This window comes from Megalopta genalis, chromosome 13, assembly GCF_051020955.1.
Source record: "Megalopta genalis isolate 19385.01 chromosome 13, iyMegGena1_principal, whole genome shotgun sequence".
Taxonomy (NCBI): domain Eukaryota; kingdom Metazoa; phylum Arthropoda; class Insecta; order Hymenoptera; family Halictidae; genus Megalopta; species Megalopta genalis.
In genome coordinates this window covers 4,950,140-4,976,851 of record NC_135025.1, presented here as the reverse complement: position 1 = coordinate 4,976,851, position 26,712 = coordinate 4,950,140, and the positions used below count along the sequence as shown (strand labels likewise).

General features: G+C 46.5%; 1 protein-coding gene across 2 annotated transcripts in view; it reads left to right on the top strand.

Annotated features, from left to right (window-relative positions):
• LOC117224150 (GAS2-like protein pickled eggs) overlaps positions 1-26,046 on the top strand; it is a 112,288-nt gene extending 86,242 nt beyond the window's left edge. The window contains exons 4-8 of one of the 2 annotated variants that reach the window (XM_033476866.2): positions 10,354-10,555; positions 11,035-11,119; positions 14,011-14,419; positions 15,028-15,430; positions 19,433-26,046. In XM_033476866.2, the coding sequence (XP_033332757.2) occupies positions 10,354-10,555; positions 11,035-11,119; positions 14,011-14,419; positions 15,028-15,430; positions 19,433-20,322 (1,989 nt within the window). In that variant the 3' untranslated portion in view covers positions 20,323-26,046. Of the gene's footprint in view, positions 1-10,353; positions 10,556-11,034; positions 11,120-13,998; positions 14,420-15,027; positions 15,431-19,432 lie in introns of both variants that reach the window. The other variant, XM_033476865.2, reaches the window with a different exon arrangement.
• The last annotated feature ends 666 nt before the right edge of the window (positions 26,047-26,712 follow it).

Genomic DNA, 26,712 nt, shown 5'->3' with positions numbered 1-26,712 from the left:
GTTCTCTCTCTGACTCTCTCTGGTTCTCTCGCTTTTTCTCTGGCTCTCTCTGTGTCTCTCGCGCTCTCTCTGTCTCTCTTAGGCTCTCTCTCTTACTCGCTTTCCCTTTCTCTCTCTCTCTCTCTGCTTCCCTCTATCTCTCTCTTTCTTTGCCTCTCCCTCTGTCTTTCTTTTCTTTGACTCTCTCTCCCTCTGGCTCTCTCCCTTTCCCTCTCTCTTTCTCTCTATCACTCTCTGTGTCTCTCTCTTTGTCTCTTTGTCTCTCTCTTTGTCTCTTGTTCTCCCTTTGTCTCTCTCTTTAGCTCTTGTAATCTCTCTTTGTCTCTCTCTTTCTCTCTCTCTCTCTCTTTAGCACTTGTTCCCTCTCTTTGTCTCTCTCAGTGTACCTTTGTCTCCCTTTGTCTCTCTCTCTCTGTATCTTTGTCTCTCTTTGTCTCTCTTTGTCTCTCTCTGTGTGTATCTTTGTCTCTCTTTGTCTCTCTCTATGTATCTTTGTCTCTCTTTCTCTCTTGTTCGCTCTTTGTCTCTCTCTTTAGCTATTGTTCTCTCTCTTTGTCTCTCTCTTTAGCTCTTCTTCTCTCTTTTTGTCTCTTGTTCTCTCTCTTTGTCTCTCTCTTTAGCTCTTGTTCCCTCTCTTTGTCTCTCTTTCTCTCTTTCTCTATTTTTTCCTTTGTCTTCCTCTCTGTCTTTCTCTCTTTGTCTCTCGTTCCCTCGTTGTCTCACTTTCTCTCTCTCTCTCTCTCTCTCTCTCTCTCTTTCTATCTATCAGACTGTCCCTCTTTCTCTCTCTCTCTCTCTCTCTCAACTAGCTTGGCAACCAAGTACTTCTGCCGTTAACGAGTCCATCAGCGTTATTGCATCGCCGATGGCAATTATCCCCCCTCCGACCTGTCCTGGATCTGGAAAATGTTCCGCCTCGTAAAAGAACTACATACCGCGACATCTTCGCGACGATCCAATAGAAAACACTGTATCATCCCGAAACAGACTTTTCAGGGAATCGAACGACCGCAAAACCATCGAATAATCGACATTGGAAAAAGCTGTCGTCAAAGTACATAAAGAATACACGAGTACCGCTATACATAGTACTAAGAAAAGCCAGTTCCCGAAGAAACGTGACCGCAAGAAGAAACAGTCGTGCAAAGAGAGTAAACAGGGACGGCGGAATAGCCAAAGGGTGCGAGGTGCGCGGGTGCGCGGCGGGGAAAATGAGAAAGGAAAATGCTGGAGAAAAGGCGAACAACGAGCGAGAGACCACAAAGAAGAGAGCGGAGAGTGTCGATCAACCAGGAAAATCCGAGTGAATGGAGGGCCGAGGAAGACAAAGGGAGAGGGGGGGGGGGATATAAAGAGGGAGCAGGAGGAGGAGGAGGAGGAGGGAAGAGAATGGAAGACGTCGAGGGGCCTCGTTCGCCGCCTACGCACTCACACAGCCATCGAATTAATTCCTAGATTTTTCTGCCGGCAGTTTCGCCTTACCCGCGGAATTATTCCGAGAGATCGCTTCTCCCGGTCTGCACGACTTCCGGTTATAAAGCGCGCGATTTGCTCCCCGACGGTTTCCTTTCTTGGATCGAATTCGCTCGGCCGGCGCGCGCTCGCCAATTAAACAAAAGGGGAACCCCCGCGTCGAGCGAGCTTCGTAAGACGAGACTTACTACACTTTCGTGGAATTTCTCGAGATAGATCGATTTTAAATCGGCGCATTCTTTCTAATGGGAGCAAAGATGTCGGGGCATCGATCGACGGTTTCCGGAGCGATGAAATATAAATCGCGAGCCGATCGATCGGAATTCCGTGCCTGTCTCATTGGCGTCACACGTTTGCGTCACGTCGCTCCAAATTGTATTTCGTTCGCGCTCGTGTCCAGGTCGACATAGAAACGACTCTGTTATGCTGATCGCGGAAAAGTCTTGGCTAATCGTTGCGTGCACGCAACTCTTTTTAAAATAGCGGCCTTCCCTTCTTGCGATTTTGCGACACGCGCGTTTCCTCGATTCTTGGCGTAAGCTGTGTTGTCCTTCTTGTTGCAATTTTGGAGAGCCGAAAGGGGGTTGCAATTGTTTAGGGTGGAGGAGTCAAGCCAATTGTAAGAAATTCTTCATAATTGACATTCAAATTGTGTACTGAAATGAACAATTTGGAAAGAGGAGGAGCATTGCGATTCGTTTTTATAGTTAACGATTGTCAACAAGAATCGATACAATCAAACAATAAAACTATGAAAAATAAATATAGAAAAGATATAAGTATATTATATTATAAAGTAGTAGTAGTATAAAACATAAACATATAGATATACAAAAAGATAAATAAATACAAGAAAAACTATAAAATATAAATATAAAAGAGATATAAACATATTATATTATAAAGTTATTACAAAATATAAATATATAGATATACAAGAAAATAAATAAATTTAATAAAAACTATAAAACTATACAAAATAAATATAAAAGATATAAATATATTATATTATAAAATTATTATAAGATTATTATAAAGTATTATAAAACATAAACATATATATAAATATAAAAAGTATTAAAAAAATAAATATAATAAAAACTATAGACCATAAAACTATTAAAAAACAACTATAAAAAGTATATAAACATATCATATCATACAAAAATTTCCCCGGTGGAAAATCTTTCGCTTGTCTTCGCGATTCTTTATCTTCGTATCGTATCCTAAGCTCGAATCGCTTAAAAATTTGTTCACCATTGAAACTCCACGGTCTCGGGATCGATCGGCCGCGAGGTAAATCGCCGGGAAATTTCCGTGAATCGTCGACCGATTTGTCGGCGAGAAAAATGTCGTTCGGATAAGAATCGTCGGCGTAGCGACGGGTTTCGCGCTCCGAATTTCCACGAAAATCGTCGAACATCTCGACGCGTTCCATCGCGAAACAAACGAGGACGCATCGACGACCGGAAAAAACAAAAGAAAGCGACGAACGTCGCGTCGCAATTTCATCTCGCTGGATTATCCGTTGGAGCAGCTGTCTTCTGTAATCCGATAAAATGAAGCAGCATTAACAATGTAATCCGACGGACGGCGGGGCTTGTTCCTTTCGAGCGGCAAATCGTTTCGAGAGGTTGCCGGAACGATTTGAACGGACTCGAGCGTCTCGAGCAGCCATCGCTGCGCGCTCCAACACGCGCACATGCTCTCGCGGGGCCCGTCCGTGTGATCCGGCGATAAATAATTTTCACCGTTCCACTGTCAAATGCCTGCCTGTGGGTGTTCGCACGTAAATGATATATATTTATACACCGGCCGATTCGCCGCGCCGATAACAGAGCGTAATCAATAACGCGGGCGACTTAATACGCCGAGAGAGGAAAGCCCGACTCGGCCCGACTCGCGCGGGATAACGGGCCCCGCTTCATTTTTCGCCTAACGCCGCGATCCCGGTAATTGGCAGCTCGATCCCTGAACCGTTCTACCAGTTTTCTCAGCCGAACGACCGCGGCGTTCTCGCTCGCGATGAAATCGCCGGAGATTTTCGGCGATTTTCGGCGCGGCTCCGCGGCGGAAAACGCTCCGACTAGCTTTCTGCTCTATTGTCTCCAGCTTTCTGTCCTCTATCTTTTTGTATCCACCGTTCGTCGCCGCGCCGAAAGCGAAACGATCGCAGCGTTTTCGCTCGCGATGAAATCGCCGCGATTTTTGGCGATTTTCGGCGCGGAAAACGCTCCGGCCAGCTCTCTGCCCGACCGCTGTCCTTCATTTTTTCATATCCGCCGTTCCTCGCCGCGCCGAAAGCGAACCGACCGCGGCGTTTTCGCTCGCGATGAAATTGCAGCCGCCGCGATTTTCGGCGCGGATCCGCGCGGAATACGCTCCGACCAGCTTTCTGCTCTCTTGTCTCCAGCTTTCTGTCTCTATCCTTTTATATCCGCCGTTTATATCGCCGCGCCGAAAGCAAACCGACGTTCGCTCGCGATGAAATCGCAGCCGCCGCGATTTTCGGCGCGGCTCCGCGCGGAAAACGCCCCGGCCTCCGCTCGCGTCGGCGCGGAGGCTCGCGAGAATCGAACGGCTACTCCTAAGCAGGAAATATGTAGCCTACAAAGTTAGCGGATCGTAGACAATTGCCGTGTGTCGCAAGCCACGGGCTAGAAAAGGTCGACGAGTCGGATGACTATTATTAGAATCGACGCTGACAGAACCGATTCGAACTGTTTTGACTAATCCCGGATGGGCCGGCGCGGCGCCGGTTACCGTGCGGCAGCCGATTGCCGTGCATTTTGTTTATTCTCCAGCGTAATTAACTTTACATTTGTCGAATCAGATGTATAAATATATATATATATATATTATCTTTTTTCTGTTCGAATTCAATTCCGTTCGAATTACTTATTTGCTAAAATTAGACATTAAAGGCGGAAGCGATACCTTGAAATGCCGCGAAGGTTATTTCAATTTTGTAACGTCGAACGAACGGAGATCGATGCTCGGTTCAATAAATCGTTCTAGGTGAGATTTATTCGAATTAATATTTGTTCGAATTTGAATCGATTACTGTGCGAATTCTCTGATTATTTGTTTTTAGTTTTAACTTCTCCTTTTCCCAAATTCTCCATTTTTGGGACAATTCGCGCAATCTGAGCGCGAATTACGGAGAATTTACTGCGCCAAGACCCATTGGCTGACTTTTGCAGTTCTTTCTGCTAAAGAAAGCTTCAAAGATTCGATCGACATCCCTCGAGAATCTGAATCGATTATTTGTTTGAATTCTCTGATTATTTGCTTTGAATTTTCATTTCTCCTTTTCCCAAATCGTCCATTTTTTGGACGCAATCTGAACGACAATTAAGGAGAATTTATTGCACTGTAACCCGAAAGAACTTTTGCAGTTCTTTCTGCCAAAATAAGCTTCACCGATTCGATCGACATCCCTCGAGAACATAATTTCAACGTTTCTATCATCGATAAACGAAAAATTTGCCAATTTGCCCGCCGGACAAATATCAGATGATTTTCTTCGATCATTCGTAGAAAGGAGAAAAGAAAGTCGCATCGAATCGGCCGCGATGATTTCACCGGGAATGCTCGATCGACACCGTTCGACCGACAGTCGTTATTAATTGACACTATTAATTGATCGACATGGCGGAATCACCGACAATGTTTGCAGCGACGCTCGTTCGAACGACACATCGACTTTACCTGCCAGCGACAATCATTCGATGCGATTGGCAGGTAAACGTAAAGTCGATGTCGGTGATTTCACCTTGCCGGTTAATTAATATTGTCGGCGAAATTAAAGTCGGTCGCGAACGGTGCGAGCGAAGACGTTGTCGGCGAAACGAGCGAAATCGGAAATTCGATGCGAACTCGTTGCACCGCCTACGGTTCGCGAGGATCAGTTACTGTGTGCCTCCTCCCTAAATACTGTGCTCCAGTTACTGTGCTTGCTCCATGAGCACCGATAACCGACCGTGACAAGATTTAATACTTAATAATACTTAATAGTAAAATAAATATAATATAATATTATAATATAATATTATAATATAATATAATATAATATAATATAATATAATATAATATAATATAATATAGTATAATATAATATAACATAATATAATATAATATAATATAATATAATATAGTATAATATAATATAACATAATATAATATAATATAATATAATATAATATAATATAATATAATATAATATAATATAATATAATATAGTATAATATAATATAATATAATATAACATAATATAATATAATATAATATAATATAATATAATATAATATAATATAATATAATATAATATAATAATATAAATACTTAATAATACTCAATTTACTCAATTTACATGCTCAATTTTATTTTGTATAAATAAATGTTATTTTGTACAAATGCTCGCTTCAATAAAATTTCGTATTTTATTAAAGAAATACGAAATACGAATTTTTAACGTGGCTGCCGCCTGATCGAGCGGAGAAGATCGAAGATCGACGCCCCATAAAAATCAACGATCCATAAAAGCGTCGATAAATGTTTGTTCGATTTAGAGCTATCATTTATTCGTGGATTTCACGATATTTTTTAACGATCGTCCCAGAGCGACCCGAGGATTCGACGTCGACGTGTTTCCTCTGCTGGAAGAAATTCAATCGTGTCGGCAAACAGACTTCGTTTCCTGCCATTTAAGTCCCGCGGCATCGAGGCCGATCAAAACACGACACGCGGGGGCCCCGCGTCGGGCCGCATAATCGATCGATCATTCGCCATTATCGCCGCGTTAAATCGTTCACCTATCCCGCGTATTTACCTGCCCTTTGCTCGGATGCTTTCACCGGCGTCGATGATAAAATCATTTATCAGGAACGGTGGGGGGGGGAGGGGTAGGGGGAACCCGGGGAGGGACCAGGTCCGCGAGGAAACTGTCGATTGAATATTGAGAAGATCATTAGTTTAATGAACGACGCTTTGTGGGACCGATCGCTAACAATTATTAATGCCGGGAGAACTTCTGCATTGAATGAAGATGGATCGCTGCCGGTGATGAACAGCCGGTGAGCGGTCCATCCGGGAGGGTCAAGGTTCGTCGGACGAGAAAAATTCGTGTGAATAGTGTTCCAGGATTTTTCCGCTGTTAGCTTTGTAGAAAGCTGGGCGAGAGGAAAAAGTTTCTCCATCGAACGGCCTCTCTCAGCCTTTGCAGCGCCGCGTCGGCGTTCCGTCTGGGGTAGAAAACAGCTTTCTGGTTTCCCCGACGATTTTCGAAGATACAGTATATATATATATATAAATAAAAAAAAAATAATATATATATATATAAATAAAAAAAAAAATAATAATATATATATATATATATATATATATATATATATATATATATATATATAAATGTCTCTCTAATTGACGCTCAGATTGTCCACGAAAATGGAGAATCTGGAAAGAGAAGATACGATTGTTAATACATATTATATATAATATAATCATAACAATGAGGTTCGAATAATCGTTTCTCCCTTTCCATAGTAGTCCATTTTTGCTTCCAAACTGAGCATCGATTAGGGAGAATTTACTGTAACTCGCAAATTACATTCGTCTCCGAGACCGATGTAAATTTAACCGTGCACTGCCGTAGAATCGATCGAATACAGTCAATTCCCTTTAATTGACGCTCAGATTGCTCGCAAAAAGGGAGAATTTGGGAAGAGAAGATACGATTGTTAATCAGAGCCTTGCGTCTCGTTTTTATAATTGTTAACAATCGGCAACCATAAAAATGAGCCGCGAGGCTCGAATAATCGTTCTTCCTCTTCTCAAATTGTCTATTTTTTTGCGCAATCTAAGCGTCAATTAGGGAGACATTATTGTATTTTACGGGAAAGTAATTTCGGCATTTTAATGTTAAATAGAACTCAATTATTTTCTCTAGAAAAAGTGAACTTGTAATCGGTCGAATATTTTCCATTCCGTTCGATGACCTCTTTCTGGTAACTTCGCGATTCCGCGCTCGTAGAGCTTGTGATCTCTATCGACAAAAAAAGACTGGATCAAGCGCGATTCGAGGCTGTCGTTATTATTGAAATTTTTACCGTTTAAAAATTCTCTCTTCGCGAGCCTTAGAGAGCTTTATAGAGCTTTCTTGCCTCGATGAAAATGAACAGGTAAGATATCCATTTGCGCACTCCGCGTTGAAATTGACAGAAAACCATCAGTTGTAAGCAAAACTACACGGAATTTTTGTTCTATAGTAACCTGAAAGTGTCTGCTAACTGACAATAATAAAGCTGAAGATAGAACGACGACAAAAGGCCTTGACAATGCGATCAATGTCTATCGCGCGGTGCAATCCGAAATTACTTTCTTGCCAAGCCAATGAAATCTTTATTCGACGTTGCGTTCAACGATCGATCAATCTTCTACCGCGAAGCGATCTACGACGGTGATGGTAGGGGAGGAGGGAGGGATAACTGAAACGGGGAAGGAACGTTGATCGTGGCAAATTACGGGCGCGAGGAGGAAACGCGGATCGGAAAGAACGGAACGCTTTCGAAAGACCGTCTCCCCGGCTTTAATAATCTCCTCATCGGATTGCGCGTGTGTACCCTGTCCGACGTTGAAAAATCGGGGCCCGGCACTGTTGCCCGGCCGCTGAAAGGAAGTCTAAGCGGCGCCGTGACGTGCACAATGAAATTAACAGTCGATTTAACGCGGTGAAAAATCGCGGCGGCGAGCCACGACCGTTTGACGGACACGGACAGTCGGGCCGGGGCGCAGTTCTGCTTTCACTTCGCGTTGAAAACCGGCAAAAACCCGGACATATCCGAAGGCGAGCGCCGTGCACGAACGCAATCCACGCCGGAAACCGTTTGCTCGATTTACTCGTTCCTCCTCTGGCAAATCATTTGCATCGCGGACACACACTATCGCTGATCCGTGCTTGCTCTCGCAACACCCGTTACACTCGCGGCATTTACATGTCTACGCCAATTAATTCCGCTTCTCCTAATGGGCGCGCTTCGATCACTCTCCTCGCACCTTCGAGTGCTTCCATTTTCGACGGAATTTTTATTTATTATTTATTGGTATTTATTGTTATTAATTTTTATTATTATTTATTACGAGCGGAATCGATGATTAGCAGTAGTGGTATTAAACAATCGTGATCGATTTATGGTTGCGAATTTCTGTGCAGTTGAAATTATAGGATGAAATAAGTTGGCCGGGTGGAGCCAGTTACTGTGCGGTAACCAATTACTGCGCCTTGCTGCATGAAAATGCATTTTGAAATGTCGAAGAACGTGTGCGAAAAAAGCAATGAAAAGTTTCATCAGTGTTATACGTTATAAAAGAATTGTTAAATTTATTAATATAGTATAATAATTAATTATTATTATATTAATTATTATTATAATATTAATTATTATTATATTAATTATTATATTATATATAATATTAATAATATTAATAATAGTATATATATTACATAATATCAATTATTATATGCACAGGCACACAGTAACCGGCTCCAGAATCTTGTCTCCCTCCTAAAATGTCAATCAAATTGCAAAGATTATTTTCAACAGCGAAAGCTCCTAAAGTCCGTCAACAGGGCACAGTAATAGGCTCCTCTGCCCTACCCGGGTACCAAAGAAACTCTAGTTGTCCAAGAGTTAATCGCTCAGCGTCAAATTAATTAGAGCAATTTAGGGCATTGAAGGGGCGTGTTCTCCAGACAGCGTATTTAAAGAAAGAGCCGAGGGGGATGCAGAGGAATAGTAGTTGGAGCGTTTAGGCAGATCGAATGAAAAGAAAGGGAGGAGGAAACGCCGGGAATATCGATCGGCGTTTTAGCGACGCGAAATGCCAGACAATGGGAAGAGACGTCCGGCGGTTTCTTGGGCCGCGTTTGTCACTAAGGAACCCGGTGATAGGTTCCTTGACATTTGGTCAGGGGACGACATGCAACCGCGTAAACCTCGTTGCCGCAGCCTTTCTAATCAATAGCGGGTCTCGCGAGAGCGCGCGCGCGCGCGCCCGGGCCCCCATAAATCCTGGGCGCAACAAATACGGGTCAGAGCCGGGGCCCGGCGCGTTGTCAGGCCGTATGAAAAATCGTGTATCGTTCGAACGCGTCGCCGGACAGGCCACTGGCCGGGTTTAATTAACGGCGCACAATGGCCCCAACAACTGAAACGCGATTGAGCTCTGTCGCCTCGTGGCGAAACGAACTTGTTCATAGCGTTTTAGGCTCCGGGAAAAATCGATCGGCTCTTTTTGTCGACTCTCCAAAGGCTAAGGGCCGACTGTGCACATGGCCGATCGTTTAGCCTTTGTCGCGTCCCGTAGTCGAATCTCTCGCGTCGATTTGCAACGTTGCGAAGTGCTCGCCGTTGGAATTAATCGAGGGCACATAGAAGCGATCGAGCATGGTCGGGGAATTTGCTTTATTTATTATTATTTACTATTGTTTGCCTTATTTAAAAAATACTTGGTGTCCCAGAAATGTCTCTATCGATTCTCGAGGTCATTTGAAGCAACTTTTTCCTTGGCGAAATTGTTCTACGAGGCTTCGTTTACGAGTTATCAACGAAAAACACTGTCCAATGAGAGGCGAGCACGACCGGCGCTCCGCCCTCGCGGCCAATGCCGCGTCGCGCCGGCCGCCTGACGCAGCGACAGTGGCCACGAGGGCGGGGCGTCAGCGTTTTTCGTTAATAACTCGTAAACGAAGCCTCGTAGAACATTTTCGCAAAGGGAAAAGTTACTTCAAATGACCTCAGGAACCCTCTCCCTCATTTTCTGACGACTCGCGCGATGAAATCTGAACAGAAGATTGAACCACATTCTGATTTTTGGTTGCAGGTTCGAGATTTGGTAGAAAGATGCACGTGCCCGACGCAGTTCCCCATGATCCGCGTGTCGGAGGGCAAGTACAGGATCGGGGACACAAAGGTGCTGATCTTCGTTAGGATTTTAAGGAGCCACGTTATGGTGCGCGTCGGCGGTGGATGGGACACTCTCAGCCATTACTTGGACAAGCACGATCCCTGTCGGTGCAGAACCTGTGAGTACCTTCGTGAACGCGTAATGTAAATAGCGAAACGTTGTCGTCGATGTTCCCGGCTACCGAGTCGATTAATTCCGTCGGTGGAATCGAATTCCAAAATGGCGCGCGACGGATGCGTAAACAGCGAGCCCGCTAATGACGCTGTTACGAGCCACGGCATTGTCGGCGACGCCGATGCGAGCGACGCTTTTACAAATGTCACGTTTGCACACAATACTCGACTATTTTTATAGTTTGCACTTGTACCTCCGGCTCGCACAATTCCATCGCGCGTTTGCCATTTTGCGAACGGCGCGTTACGCGAAAACGGGACGACGACGATGACGACGACGTCTCCGGAGATGGCCGCTCGATCAACGTCCGATTCTTTGCGAAAAGAAGAAAAGAGAGAAAAAAGAAAGAGAAACGTCGCCCGGACCGATTGCGCAATCGTTATTATTGTTTCTTTTTTTTCACGCGTGCTCGTTTTGTCTCAGCGCACCGCTCGATGATCTCAGCGAAGCTGATTCAAAAGGCTGGAGGGTCCTTCGACCTTGGCAGCGCGCAGGTGCATTACGAGAGGTGAGTAATTTTCTGCATCTGAGGTGTCGTTTATATGTCGGCGATGGTCTTGTTATATTTTGTTCTGTTCCATTCTGTTGAATTCTGTTCAATTCTGTTCAATTCTGCTCCATTGTGTTTCATTCTGCTTCATTTTGCTCCATTCTGCTCCTTTCTGCTCCATTTTATCCCATTCTGCTCTATTCTGTTCCATTCTGTTCCATTCTGCTCCATTCTGCTCCATTCTGCTCAAATCTGCTCCATTCTGCTCCATTCTGTTCAATTATGTTCCACTTTGTTCCATTCTGCTCCATTCTGCTCTATTCTGCTCCATTCTGTTCCATTCTGCTCTATTTTGTTCCATTCTGCTCTATTTTGCTTCATTCTGCTCCATTTTGCTCCATTCTGTTCCATTCTGCTCCATTCTGTTCAATTATGTTCCACTTTGTTCCATTCTGCTCCATTCTGCTCTATTCTGCTCCATTCTGTTCCATTCTGCTCTATTTTGTTCCATTCTGCTCTATTTTGCTTCATTCTGCTCCATTTTGCTCCATTCTGTTCCATTCTGCTCCATTCTGTTCAATTATGTTCCACTTTGTTCCATTCTGCTCCATTCTGCTCTATTCTGCTCCATTCTGTTCCATTCTGCTCTATTTTGTTCCATTCTGCTCTATTTTGCTTCATTCTGCTCCATTTTGCTCTATTCTGCTCCATTGTGTTCCATCCTGATCAATTCTGCTCCATTCTGCTCCATTCTGTTCCATTCTGCACCATTCTGCTCCATTCTGTTCAATTCTGTTCCATTCTGCTCCATTCTGTTCAATTCTGTTCCATTATTTTTCATTCTTTGCCAATCTGTTCAATTCTGTTCCATTATTTTTCATTCTTTTCCATTCTCTTTCATTCTTTTCCATTCTGTTCAATTCTGTTCAATTCTGTTCAATTATGTTCCATTCTTTTCAATTCTGTTCCATTCTTTTCAATTCTGTTCCATTCCATTCTGTTCTGCGAGCAATCTCCTACGATTTTTCCTCGGATGGGAACGGTCTCGACGAGGATCGGGAAATTATACGTGGCGTTGATAAGCGAGACGTATGCTTGATAGCCGCCGACGCGCGCCGGGAATGCTTCGATGACGGAGCCTCGCGGCTCCGCTCGCGCGCCGCCGATCTCTGCTTATTCATTAAAGATTCATCCGACCGTTTCTGCGAATCTTCAACATTAAGCCGCGCGCGTCCGCGCGGCCTGTTAACGCTTGCGTCAACAATAATTGGGGGCCTTTCGCGCAGGTATTCGTGCACGAACGCCGTGCACCGATCGTTCCCAGATCCATCGTTCCATCAACGATACTCGCGCCGCTGATTACAGTGTTCTGTCCGTAACTGTTCCAATTTCGAGGCTGCCGAGTGACAGTTACGGCGGAGGTGCTACATTAGTTTCTTGCGCTACGAACGGCGGCGAAGGGTAGCAATTAGGGATCACACGATTTCGCGCGTGTGCTCGGGATGTGCACGTGCAATTAATACACACGTACACATTTCGAATCTGATCGAAAATATTGTGGATTTATTGTAGACTCCTTATTTGTTGGGTTTCCGTTAATGAAACTTTTACCAGGATATTTGTTTCATTTCGCCGATCGAAATGACACCGAACGCGATACAATTACGGTCTGAATTGCTCGCGAGTTTAGTCAATTGAAGCCCGGAACTTTAATGACTTGGCTTGGATAATTACTTATGTGTAATTGATTGTAATTGTATGTGGTCAATTGTAATTATATACAATTGATATAATTGTATACAATTAATGTTATTATGTGAAATTAATATAATTATATACAATTATACACAACGAATACAATTATTTACAATTCATACAATTATATACAATTATTTACAATTCATACAATTATATACAAACAATACAATTATATACAATTAATACGATCATACACATCTAATACAATTAATTATAATCATGAATCTCTGATGTAATTAATTACAATCACATACAATGAATACAATTAAGTACAATCATGGATCTCTGACACGATCAATTACAATTACGTGTAATTATTCAAATGAATTATAATTGTACATAATTAAATGAATTAATTATAATTAACTCGAGCCCGATATTATCTTAATCAGCAAAACGAAACGAATACTTGTCGAGACCAGTATGTTAACGCTCGACTGGTTCCAAGGGGGCTCCCCCCAGTTCCGAGGATAGAATATTGTCAATTATAGTAGAGATATCTCTTTGACACTTGCGGCGAGAACACTGTAACACGGGAAACCTTAGATCGTACATACTCCTAGATCAGGTCACACGAACGCGCTTAGGTCGCGCCAGGTCACATCAACTATCTGCTGGACCATGGTAATCAGGTTCAATCTAGCAAGCGTAATTAACCTTGTCTCGGAGTGCAAGGGAAGACCCGCGACTAACAACGGTGCAACTAACGCAAGAAGAAGGGCTGGCAAAGCGTCCACGAAAGAACACAATTCGCGTTTTCTTCGAACATTAAAATCGCAGCCGGGTTTGCAAGCGATATGCAACCTCGAGGACAATCTCAAAATCAATTAACATTTTTATTCGAAGATAAACAAAGTAAAAGTATAAAATAAGAATATAATACGTTTCATTCGATAAACATGATCCGAGGAAATATAATCGGATAAATATAATGTCCAAGAATGAAAAAAGCACAGTAATTGGTCGCCCCTCAGTAATTGGTCCCAGCACCCAATACCGATTCAATTCGACAAAATCCTTCGATTCGACCGCACGGTGTCTCGCAGCGAATCGAACGGATCGCTTTGCGAAATGATCGCGCTGTCGTGGACAGTTTGCCAGCGTAGGCGGGAAACGTGAAAACGGTTGCTGATCCGCAGATCACCTCCTAGAACGCGGCGGAGTTCGGCGTCGAGCGTCGGCTCCTGCGCCGGCACGATGCAGCCGCAACAATCGACGCAGCTGCACGCGGCCAGGAGCATCTCGAGCAATCGTTCGAGATCGCCCACGCCCCACCAGCAACACCAGGCCGCCGGTAAGCAGCCGGACGAGCAGCAGCAGCAGCAGCAGCAGCCGAAGAAGAGCAATCGATCGAGGAGTCCCACGCCCCAAAGGAAATTCCTCGGCAGCCCGAGCCATCAGCCCGATTTCGGGAAACAGCGGTCGAGATCGCCGACACCGAAGCCGCAGCTGCGATCGAGCAGCCCGACGACCAAGCCCGGGTCCGCGGACTCGCCCAAGAGATGCATCAACGAGGACGCGAGGTCGCCGACCCATCACCCGAAGCATCAAGAACCTAAGGTATGGTCTATGCTCTTGCTTCGATTATTCGTAGCTTCGTTGTCTAACTTAGATTTGCTCGGATGCTATGGTTCTTTAATTAATCTGTCATTGCTTAATTAATTGATAATTAATAAGCTTAATTGATACTTTAATTACAATTATATACAATTGATGACCTTAATTGATACTTTAATCACAATTATATGCAATTAATAACCTTAATTGATACTTTAATTACAATTATATACAATTAATAACCTTTATTGATACTTTAATTACAATTATATACATATATTATTATTAATATACGTATACAATTATATTTATTGTATATAATTATATTAATTGTATATAATTGTATTAATTGTATATGATTATATTAATTGTATACAATCGTAATAATTGCATATAATCGTATTAATTGTATATAATTGTATTAGTCGTATATAATTGCATCAATTCTATATAATTATATTAATTCTACATAATTCTAATATTAATATTAACATTAAAGAGAGAGAGAGAGAGAGAGAGAGAGAGAGAGAGAGAGAGAGAGAGTCGTCTAATAAAATCGTGCAGCGTTGTAACCTCGAAACGTCCTTGAAAATCGCCTGTATTCTGTCCAGGATGCTAAGAAGGATCTGCACCAGGAGATCCGCACGAAGGTGCCCCTGTCGGAGGAGTTCACGAAGAGATACGTGGTGGAGGGCGGCGTGGCTCGTCGGGCCGTGGAGAAGGACGATACCCCGAAGTACGAGCCGAGCATTTACAATTACAAGTGTCGCGAGGATTCGAGCAGCAGGAGCCCGACACCCAGCCCGCCGGCCATCAAAGAGGAGCCCGTGCTGGAGAACTTCGGCAAGGACGTCACGGGGAACCAACAGTACACGAAGTCGCCACACGGGGACGGCGAGCATTCGGACAACTGCAGCGAGGTGTCCGACGAAGGGTACAGGAGTTTGGGAGCCGTGCAGCCGCCTGCCAGCAACGGCGCGACGCAAGGATCGCCCACGGTTGCCGATTGTCAAAGTGAGTCGATTTTCTGTCTTCTTGGAGAAAGGGTTATTTTGAATATAATGTACAAATTATGATACAGAGTCTCGTGATTATTGGACGAGCGGGAGATGAGGGGTTCCTGAGGTCATTTGAAGCAACTTTTTCCTTTGCGGAAATGCGATGCGAGGCTTCGTTTACGAGTTATTAGCGAAAATATGCCCCGGGGCTGATGCCCCGCCCTCGCGACCACTGTCGCCGCGTCAGGCGGCCAGCGCGACGCGGCACTGGCCGCGAGGGCGGAGCGCCGGCCGCCTCTCGCCTGTCATTGGTCACTGTTTTTCGTTGATAACTCGTAAACGAAGCCTCGTAGAACATTTTCGCTAAGGAGAAAGTTGCTCCAAATGACCTCAGGAATCTCTCGTTTGCCGCTTGCATAATAATTTTGGAATAACCTGTATTAGAATTTGTAATGTAATAATCTGTGGTTAGAACACTAAGTGGAATGATTAGGTGAGTAGATCATTCGATGCAAAAATTGACCGAGAATCAGAAAAAAGGATCATTTCAACGATAATTCTTATAGTTCATTTTTTATGATTCTTTTTGTCTTTGCCCAGTCATAAAATTCCAGTCGAGCTCGGTAAAAATTTAAATGTTCGTTCACGAAAACGCGGTTCCCCGTTTCTTCTTAAATCTTTCTGATCGATGCTCGGATTGTTTCTTTCGTCGGAGTCATTAAAAGCTTAACATCTCGTCGATGTAATGGCATCTGGATCGACCCATCTCGGTTGTCCACCGTCCACTCATATTAGGAAGCAAATTCCGGTGCTGGCGACGGGCGTGGGAGTCGAAAGAGAAGCAAGAATTCGAGTCCTGTGTAGTTACAGTGGAGGATCGTTTAGTTCGTCGACATCGAGTGCCTTCGAAAACCCGACCTCTCCTTTAATTCCTAGCCACCCACGCGATGTTTACGAACGTTAGGCACGCTTACGTAGCGCCGCGTAACCGGGGGACACTTTCTTTGGCAGTCCACCTTGGTTCGGTGATGTAACTGTCCTATGATTTCGCTAAAACATACGGACACCCGGGGCCGTTCCGTTCTACGGTTCTCGAACAATTTTGCCCTGCCCCCACATATACAATATATACAATATATACAATATGTACAATATGTACAATATAAAATAAATATAATATACAATACACAATATATATATATATATATATATATATATATATATATATATATATATATTGTATAATATATACAATATACAATATACACAATATACAATATATACAATATATAATATATACAATATACAATAAATACAATATACAATATATATAATATACAATATATGCAATATACAATATACAATATATACAATATATAATATATAATACATGAAATAATAATATATATAGTACATATTATACACAGGGTGTGCCAAAACTATCGTACTTGCAAGAAATGGTCCCCAAAGGTTAAGAATCCAACAGACTAGATAACAAGCGCCCACCTAATTAATTAATTCACAGTACTAGGTCTCCCATAAATATATTTTCCCACAAATAGATCTCGACGAAATAGAGCCAGCAATTCTCAAAAATGCACACGATACAGTATTAGCGACGCCGTACGGCATCTCGTGCCGGCTGTTTAAAGGTTAATAAGAAACCCTGCTCGGAGCATAAACACGGGACCCGGCACGAGACTCTCCCGCGGGGCGTGCATAGAAGACGGTTCACGGGAAAAGGCGAAAATGTCGTCGTCGTCGTAGAAAATCTCGGTACGTAACGGTTGTCCCGTATAAAATTTGCCGGAGTCCGGCGAGCAGTGCTGAACGAGCGTTTCGCAACGGCTGCGAAACGAAGGACGCATGTTAATCGGTTCGACGAGTGAAATCGCGCGTGGATCGCGATAATCCGCGTCCCGCTGCGGAGAAAACGCGCGTACCACGGGGCTTTCCGATCAAAGCCAGTCATTCAGTTTAATAGGAGCGAGTCGCGGCGGGCATGGGGGGAGGGCAGGGGGTGGCGTATCGGCGAACAAACGCCACTATTGTACGGGTTCCTCCTCTGTTTCAACTCTCCCGGGGGCCGTCGGAGATCCAGCGGGGCCCCCATCGCCCCCCCCCCCCGAGCCTCCCCCCGTCCAGATATGCCCAGCTTTTTCTACTCGGTTCCCACTTTCCGACGCGTTCGAGGAGCGGCGGCTCGTTGAAGCGCACTTCGCAGAGGACGCGTCGCCCTAACCGTTTCGCTTTGAAGTCGATTCTCTTTTTTTTTTCTTGTTTCGGACACGAGGGGGCGAGTGCGGACGATTCGCGGCGCGCAACACACCTTCGGGAACGACGGTGCACGGGACACGAAGGGGATTCGAATCTTAATACACCTCAGGAACGAGTGTTTATCTTCGTTCTGCCATCTTGGCGGTCGGATCGATTCTTCGGGTCGAATTGTTCGAGACATAATTGTTAGGCAATTGTTGAAATCGGAATTAAAACCACGCGAATTTATGGAACGATCCTAATATTACAGAATATATATATATATATTTGTAATAATAATAATTGTTATATTATATATAATACAATTATAATATATACGTAATTGTAAATAATATAATCATATATAATATAATTACATATAATGCAATTATAACAATTATTATATTATTATGTAATTATAAATAATATAATTACATATAATGCAATTATAACAATTACTATATTATTATATAATTATAATAATATTATTATATTATATATATAATTATATATATATATAAATAATATAAATATGAATATAAACATCGGCCACGTAAATTGTGTAAAGAATTGCCCCCAGAACGCGAACAATTAGGGTGAAAATGTCGCAATTGTTTGGACAAAAGGGGACTCTCGGAAGAAAAATGTGTTTCCCTCTCAGTAGAACGAAAATTCGGGTCGCTTTGTAGAAGGGTCGAACCTCGAAGATGCCGTGGAAGGAAAAGGTGGACTAGAAGCCTCCTCGTGGCCGCCGGGAAGCCCCTCTCGAGGCGTGAAAGATCGCCACGCGTCAAGTGCGTCAAGCTTCGAGCCGCTCGGCACTCGTACACGAGCTGTATTCGATCCGAGCGTTATCGAGAATCGACTGGCGATTGTTCCGAGGACAGGTTGTTGTTGGAGATCGCCTACGCTCCTCAACACACCGGGACCCCTCGCCCCCCGGCCCGTATAATCCGTCGGAGCCGGCTAAATGTCAAGCCGGCCTCTGTAACGCGCGTCCCTAGCCAACGTGCGGCTCGTGTACTTTGAATATTAATCAGCTACAGGGTGGTCCAAAAGCTGGACAACTCGGAAAAGCAGAGTTATCGATATGTGCTCGTTGCGCTACCGAGAAGACTAGGGGCCCGCGTCGATCAGCGCCTCGACGAAAACGTAACGAAGTCAACGACACGAAATCTGGGAATTCGGGTTTCTGAGGTCATTTGGAGTAACTTTTTTCTTTACGAAAATGTTCTACGGGGCTTCGTTTACGAGTTATTAACGAAAAACAATAACCAATAAGAGGTGAGAGGCGACCGGCGCTCCGACCTCGCGGCCAATGCCGCGTCGCGCTGGTCAGCTGACGCAGCGGTAGTGGTCGCGAGGGCGGAGCGTTGGCCGCACACGATCTTTCACTGATCAGCGTTTTTCGTTAATAACTCGTAAACGAAGCCTCGTAGAACATTTCCGCAAAGGAAAAAGTTGCTTCAAATGACCCCAGGACCCCAATTTCCCATATCGCGAGACATTTTTGGCACACCCTGCACATTATTCCATAAGAACAAGATCTATTTAGCATCTATAGCATCAGAAATTGTAAATAAAAAAACGATAAACCAGTCATTTCTACAGGTTCGATACTTCTATTCCAAAAAAAATTGATTCCATTTTAAAATGATTACGATCACTTTTCCGGGCCGCAGTAAGGCCCACTCCCCCAAGGAGCCATCGAAAAAACCCCGTGCACACCGACGAACAACAAAACCGTTGCATACTGTTTCAGAGCAACCCGCCAAGCTGGAGCCGGAGGATCGGTCCTGCGTGGAGACGGAGAGCATCGAGACGGGTCTGCGTAAGACCCGTATCGGGCCGGCGAGCCCTCTGCGGGCCTCCCCGTCCCGAAGCGTGGCGTCCTCCTCGGGCGACAGGACTCCGCGCGCGGGGAGCATAGTCCGCGAGAACAGCAACGTGTCGCGGGGCTCGTCGGGCAGCAGGACCCCGCGCGAGAGCAACTCGAGCCCGGAGGGTAGCCCGTTGAAGCGCGGGGCAGCGCGGAACAGCCTGCGCAAGCCGCCGACGGGCAGCCTGAGCAAGGCGTCGCCGGTGCCGAAGAGCTGCCAGTCGCCGGTCAGCGGCAGCAACACGTGGAACGGCAGGCAGGTGCGGCAGAGGCCGAGCATCCAGTCGGACACGTTCCTGAGCCCGCAGGTGGCGGGGAGCTGCGGGGCCGCGGCGAGCTTCTCGCGGAAGAGCCCGGCGAGGCAGAGCCTGCCGAGGCAGAACTCGAGCAACGGGGTGCAGTACGACAGGAACGGCAGGCGGGTGAAGCCGTCCAGCACCGGCTCCCTGCAGTCCTCGCCCACGAAGGTGGCGAACCCGCTGCTCGAGCAGATCCTGCAGAAGGTCGGCCACCTGCAGGACGAGCGGGAGGTCGTGCAGAAGCTGCAGGACCTGCTCAGGGACTACCAGAGCCACGGCGGGGACGGAGTGGCGAATCTCGAGTTCACCAGGGCGTGGATCGACGGGAACGGGACCGTGGTGCTGCCGCAGGACAGCCAGACGGCGGCGAGTCCCAGGAAGGACCCGAAACCGGCCTCCGAGAGGGGCGGATACTCCAGGATACCGGCGCCGGTCTACAAGAGGCCCATGTCGGTCGCGTCCGACAGCGTCTGAGCCAGGCCCCGGTGCCCGAGGAAGAGGGCGAGTACGTCCAGATGAAGGTGGGCCCCGCGACGCCTCATCGGGCCGCCCGGGAAGCAACGGACCGTAGCGTGTTCGGGCCCGGCGAACGATTCGCGAAAATCCGCCGAGCGGTTCGCCCCGGAGGGCTGGCCCAGCTGCCCGCAGATCGCCGCGGCAGGGCCCCGGGGAGGCCCCCGCTCTCAGGGGTAAGTTGGAAAGGGTGCGCGAGCGGTTCTCGGTGATAGAATTAGTTTTCGATTCGATTTAGACGATTGTACGAGCTCGTTGGAGGCGACCGGGACCGCCGGGGCACGCCTTCTCCTTCGAATCCCGCGTTCCGGCGACCGAAAATCGGTCCCCGGCGAACAGAGACGCGCTCTGGGCCCGACGGCTCTCGGCTACGGCCACGATAGAGCTAGTTTTCGAGCGAATTTAAATGCGATTCCCCCGGCAATCGGTGTCCCGCGGGGGAAGACAATCTCTTTTTATCCGGGCGAACGTTGTCGGGCCGAGAGCCACTGGCCCAGAGTCAGTTGATCGGAGCTTCGACGCGCCGCACGGTGGGCCCGATCGAGAAATTCGAAGACATTCTGTTGTAACTTTGGAACCGTTGAAGATATTCCAGTGAAATTTTCAGCAGAAATATTTTTTAAATAGTCGTTTTTAACTGTAGATAGTTAAACGTTTTCCGCGTTTGTTAAACAATAATTTTTAATTAATTTTCATCGACATGTTTGGTGAAAGAGGAAGAATTATTTGTAACATTATACAGACATTAATACGAGAAAATTAGATTTTCGTGAAAAGGTCGCTGAAATCTTCGGATCGGGCCCACCGGGCGCCGCTTCGCGGCTTCTTTTCCGACGTTTTATGCGATCGCGAGGAACGCGAGGAAGCCGGGAGGCGAATTTCGCCGACGAAATGCGAATTCCGCGGCGTTTAAAAGAGCGGACTGCCTGGCCGCCGCGGCGGACAGCTCGCGACAGGGTCCGCGGCTGGGAACAGGCTCGGGGACGGGGGCCCGACCCGGGCCTCGCCTAACAGAGCAATTAAACGAGAGCCGGCCTAAGTCGCGTGGGCGGCCCGATAGAGCCCGCTGGCTTTGGGAGAGCCGTTTCGGCCCGATGAACGGCGCTCTCGCCGCTCGGCTCGCGTCGCTTCTGGCCCCTCGTTCCGCGTCGCGCCGCCGAGCGGAGCCGAGCGGAGCCGAGCCGAGCCGCAGATCGAAGGCGTCCGATTAGAGGGAGAGAAGTTAACGGGCCTTAACGGTACGGGGTCGATCAGTTAGCGGCCCCGTGTAGGAGTCACGCGTAGAATCGGGGTGGTGCTTGGAAAGATTGGTGCTCGAAACAGAAAGGGGGGAAAGGGGAGGGGAGGAAGAAGATAGAGAACGGTTGACGTCTCTCGCGATCCGCGAGAACAGATTACGCGCGAGAAGAGACCGATACAGGAGAAAACGAGAATGAAGAAAAACGGGGACGCATATACATATTATAAGCGGAGAACTCGTCCTGGATCCTGGCGGGGCCGGATCGGGGGGAGGGGAGTCGTCGTTTCAATTGGTTGGCACGGAATTCAAGCGGGCAATTAGCCGGCGCGGGGTCTTGCGTTAATGGCTTCCCGATCGATTTGCTTCCAGTCAGTTAAATTGCGACCCGGCTGACAGCTCGGCGATTGATCCGAGACGAGAGAGATTACGCCTTGCGACGCGGACACGCGCGATACGCTTCGCCTCCCGTCAATCGCGGGGATCCACTCGCCGGCTTAGCGTGATCGATAATCCGCCGGTTTTCGCGGATCCGCGGTTCTACGAAAGCCGTTTCCCGCGGATCAGGCATCTCGCGCGATCGCTTTCTACAGCGCGACGATTCCGTCGTTCGCTGCCCTCGCCGAGTCGATTCGCCGTTTGCTTTTATAACTCTCTATTTTGACATTCTCCTTTTTATTACAACGATTCGGAGATTTTTCTTATCGCCTCTTCGAAGAAAAATATATGTATTTTTTTACTTTTATTTTAATCTCAATTTGGAAGAACGAATGATATCTTTTTAATACCTTCGGAGCCGTAATTCTTAAAATACAGGTGACCCTCTTGTAACACGGTGATTAGGTTCCTGAAAAATGCCATGTTTCGTGAAACCGTGTCACACCAGAGTCAGTGCAATAAGGGGTGCGAAAACTTATTATTAACCCTTTGCACTCGAGTGACGACTCTGAGACGCCGCTAAAAATTGCTACACCATTTCTCAAAATAACAGTATCAGATTTGTTTATATTTTTTAAAAAGCTGTTAAAATTGCTAATATTGTACTTGCTAAGCTCAATTTTATACGCACAGATCGCAATAGATCGTGTAAAATAGAAATACTGTAGATCAGAAATTTCAAATTAAAACAGCTTCGAGCGCAAAGGGTTGAAACTAGATTTACGGAACAAATCGTCACAAATCAAACTCCTGACAATGGGTTAACCCAGCAAGGGATTAAAACGATCACTGTATTCCTCGTGAAATTATTTCCAAAATCCTTTTTCATCTAGAACATTCATCGCGTAAAAAAATAACGCGCCGTTAAAATTCGAGAACTCGGCGAAACGGAGCTTCGATCCAAAGATTCCTCGGAACGAACGCTGAAAAACAAGAGTTTAAGAAACCTAAACGTTTCGAAAACCCGCGAGAATTCTTCTGAAAGAAGAATTCAACGCGAGAATCGTTGTGCGCCGAGATTTTGAGTCGCCGAAGGCTTTCGAAGCGGCGGAAACCGGAATCGATCACGCGGCGGCCCGTCGAGCTCGCCGTTGCCGGGAGGAAAAAAGTACCCCGCGGTCGCGATTTCTTTAGCTTGGTAACCGCGATCGGCGAGCGGAGATCGAGCGATCCCTCGGCGGCTTTAAATACGGCCGCGATCGAGGCGAGGGCAACATTTTATCGTTCCGATCGAGAGAAGTCCGAGCGGAGCGCTCTCTCGGCGCGTCCGCGCGGCAGACGACGACGCGCTAATTAAATTTCTTCGTCGGACTTCGTCGATCTTACCGGAGAATGTTGCACGCGGCTCGATCGGGACGGGATCGATCGATCGATCCGCTCGCCGATCGACGCGGGCCCGATTTCTACGTTTCGACGCATCGCTCGATCACGGCAAATTATTTATTTATATAGTCTATCGGTTGTATTTATTGAAGACGATTTATTTACGCGTTGAGGGAGGCTGAGGGAGGGTTTCTACGGAGGTGGAAGAGAGTGGAGGGGGGGATGGAGGACCGAACAGGGTCCTCGTCGAGGCGACGAATCGAAACGTCCCCGGAAATCGGACGGAAGAGGAAAACATTCGAAAACAGACTGCATTAATGTAGATAGATGACGACGTCGAACGAAATGCCATTCCAATGTTTCACTGTTTTTTATACCAAACGCGAGCGTAGCGCCATTTTGTAATCAAGTGTCTTGTCGGGAGATGGCGGCCGGGGGCGTGGCGTTCCGGGCTCCGCCGAGATTCGCGTGGACATAGGCGGCGGAGACGGTCGGGCCTCCTGCGAAATTGAACGGCACTGGTTTCGAGGGATCGGAGAATTTTTTAACAGGGGAAAAACACGCGCCTTCGCCTTCGTCGAGACGGATTTCGCGAACGTAGATTTCTCACCAGTCAGCTGTGGCGCCGCCTTTGCTGAGCGCGCGACGATTCCTGTCGAAATATTGGATCGAAAAGACGGTTTCATTTTATAAAGTTAACAATTTTATCGTCTAATATTTTCTTGTTCACTTGACATTAATATACACTGCATGATAAACAAAAAGTGGAGGAAAGATCGAATACTAAGTTAAAAATTCAAGTTGCTGCTGTAGAGAGTCGAACGGCGATATAGTGATTTTTTTATAGTGATTCTACACCTTCGTGTTGGATCATCGGTTTGAAAATATTCTAAACGCCTTGAGATTTGAGAATATGTTCTCGTTTTCGCTATAATTACAATTTAACCGCGACTAATGTGTGCAGTTCTCTAAGAATGCAAACACTAGATTTATTTAAACTAAAATCGACAGTTTAAATAAATAAATAAAGCAGAGTGATTGACACTATGATTTATATTATAATAAATATTTCAGTAAGAAATCATCAGGAACTGTAAAAGCTGAAAAAAAGTCAGGAGCCAGTCGCCTCGACTCGTTCGTGGCAGTTCTATCGTTAAGTAGCCAATAATTGCTTTCGACGAGTATACTCGTCGCGACGAGAACCACTGCCACGACGAGTATACTCGTCGGAACACGGCTGTCTGGTGGAAACCGATTTTCGCGAGCGGCGGAGGCCGTTCTGCGCCGTTCTGCCGACGAAAAAAAGTGTTCACGCTGCTCGGAAAGTCGCGACAACTCTTTCCTAAAATTAGGAAAACAAGGTCCGCCATGGACGGGCACGTTCAGTTTTGCAAGAACCGATCCGTTTCTGCGTCCCACGGAGACCGAAACGGCGATATCGAGCGCGATTCGACTCCGATTTGAATAAAAATGCGGCACCGATCTCGCGCTGCCCACGTCCAGAATCTTTCGAAACCGGGCCCGATACGCGCGAATGGAACTCGGCGGGCTCGCGAACAAGCTCAAACCGTCGAACAGATATTTTTTATAACGCCGCCTCGGCGGGGAATCGTCTCCGGGCCGGGAAAAGCCGCGCCGAGTTTCGAAGAGCCTTCGGCGGGTCGCGCGACACGCGCCGATCGCCGTGAAACGATTCGCGGATCGCGCGAACACGCTTCACGTGGCTTCGTGTGAGGCGAAAGGGTTGCTTTCGCGAGGATTCGAATCGCGCGAGAAACGCGGTCTTGGAAAGGATCGGCTGTTTTATTCGGGATTCTGGACGACGCCCCGCGCGCGCAGCCGAATCTCCCGAACGAGATCGAGCGCGTAGATGAGGCCCCCGGCTTCAGGCTCCCGGCGTTCGGCCCGGGAGACGAGAGAAAGTTTATTTTGTTGACGGAGATGTTCCCTGGAGCGATCGCGAGAACGCGCGGGACGAGATTTATTTTTCTGCAGGGCGTGTTTTAGGCGGCCGAGGAGGAAAAAGGAGCGCGTCGCCGTGGCTTCCGCGCGGATCGAGGCGCGTGGATCTGCTTTCTGTGCTCGAACGGTCGCCGGGATCGGTTTCCCGGAGACTTTTGCATGCGGAGGAGAGAAGGGGCGATTTTTTTGGCCGGAGACGCTCCGTCGGGACGCGTCCCCGACGGAGAATTCTCGACGATCAGCCGTCCACGAAATGTTCTCAGAGATGTTCTCAAAAAGATGGCGGAGGCCACGGCCGCGTAACCACGGTCGAGTTTGGAAAAATTGCTCGCGGATTTCGCGGGGGGGAAAGGGGGTGGTTTGGTGCACCCGCTCGACCTTTAGAGCCTATGCTTCGTAACCCCGAAGGCTGGCGCGGTTGCGCCGCGAAACGACGAATAAATAATAAACCGACGACTACCAATATTAATATTATTATTGCAGCCAGATGCAACTATTGCTATTATTACTACGATAATTATTATTATTATTATTATTATTATTGCGATGATTATTATTATTATCATTATTGGTCAGGCGGATAATGATAATTGATTAATATGATTATTATATGCAACGTTGAGTATGTTACGTTTATCATTTTATCTACGAGAAGTTGTAAATTGAGAGGAAACTTGCATAAGAAAACGAACAATAAAAAAAAACAATAAAAAGCTTTAACGAAACGACGAGGCGTTTCAATTCTCCTGCGATCCTTTCGTCCATTTCACGATTATCCTTGACGATGGGTGCTCGGACAGCGAGTCGAAGGGACAACAGGTATAGTAACTTCTCCCGGAAATGCCAAATTCAGGGTTGCTGTGAATTTCCCTGTGCTGATCCTGCGCCTATGTAATTTATTGCTACGTCGACTTTTTTACCGACTGCCCTGAATTTCTATAAAAAGAAACCGCTTGGCCCGAAGAATCGTGACTTAGTATTCTCTAATCCGCCGGTTTCAATTCCGAGCACCGAGCATTTCCGGGAGAAATTAGCGTACGCTGGAAAAATGGCAACTGATTCGCGCAAGGTAAGTCCGCTTCGCGCTAACAATCTTCGAACGGGACACTATCGACAGCGATCTTAAGCGGTGCACTTGGCTTTGCGGCGCGCCGGTTGCATCGTTCCAGAGCTTCACCCTCTAAGCGCAGGTAAGTGCATGCGCAAGGCCCGTTACGAAGCCCAATGCACCACAGCGATCGGCGTCCTTGCCGCATATGGCGAGACAGCTCTCCCTCTCGGACACGGACGGCCGACCAACAATGATCCTCGTTCGTGTGCGTGCAAGTCGGCGACGCTCGCGTGCGCGCGCGCGGCTGTTTTCTGCGGGCATCTCGGAAGAGAGCCGTTTT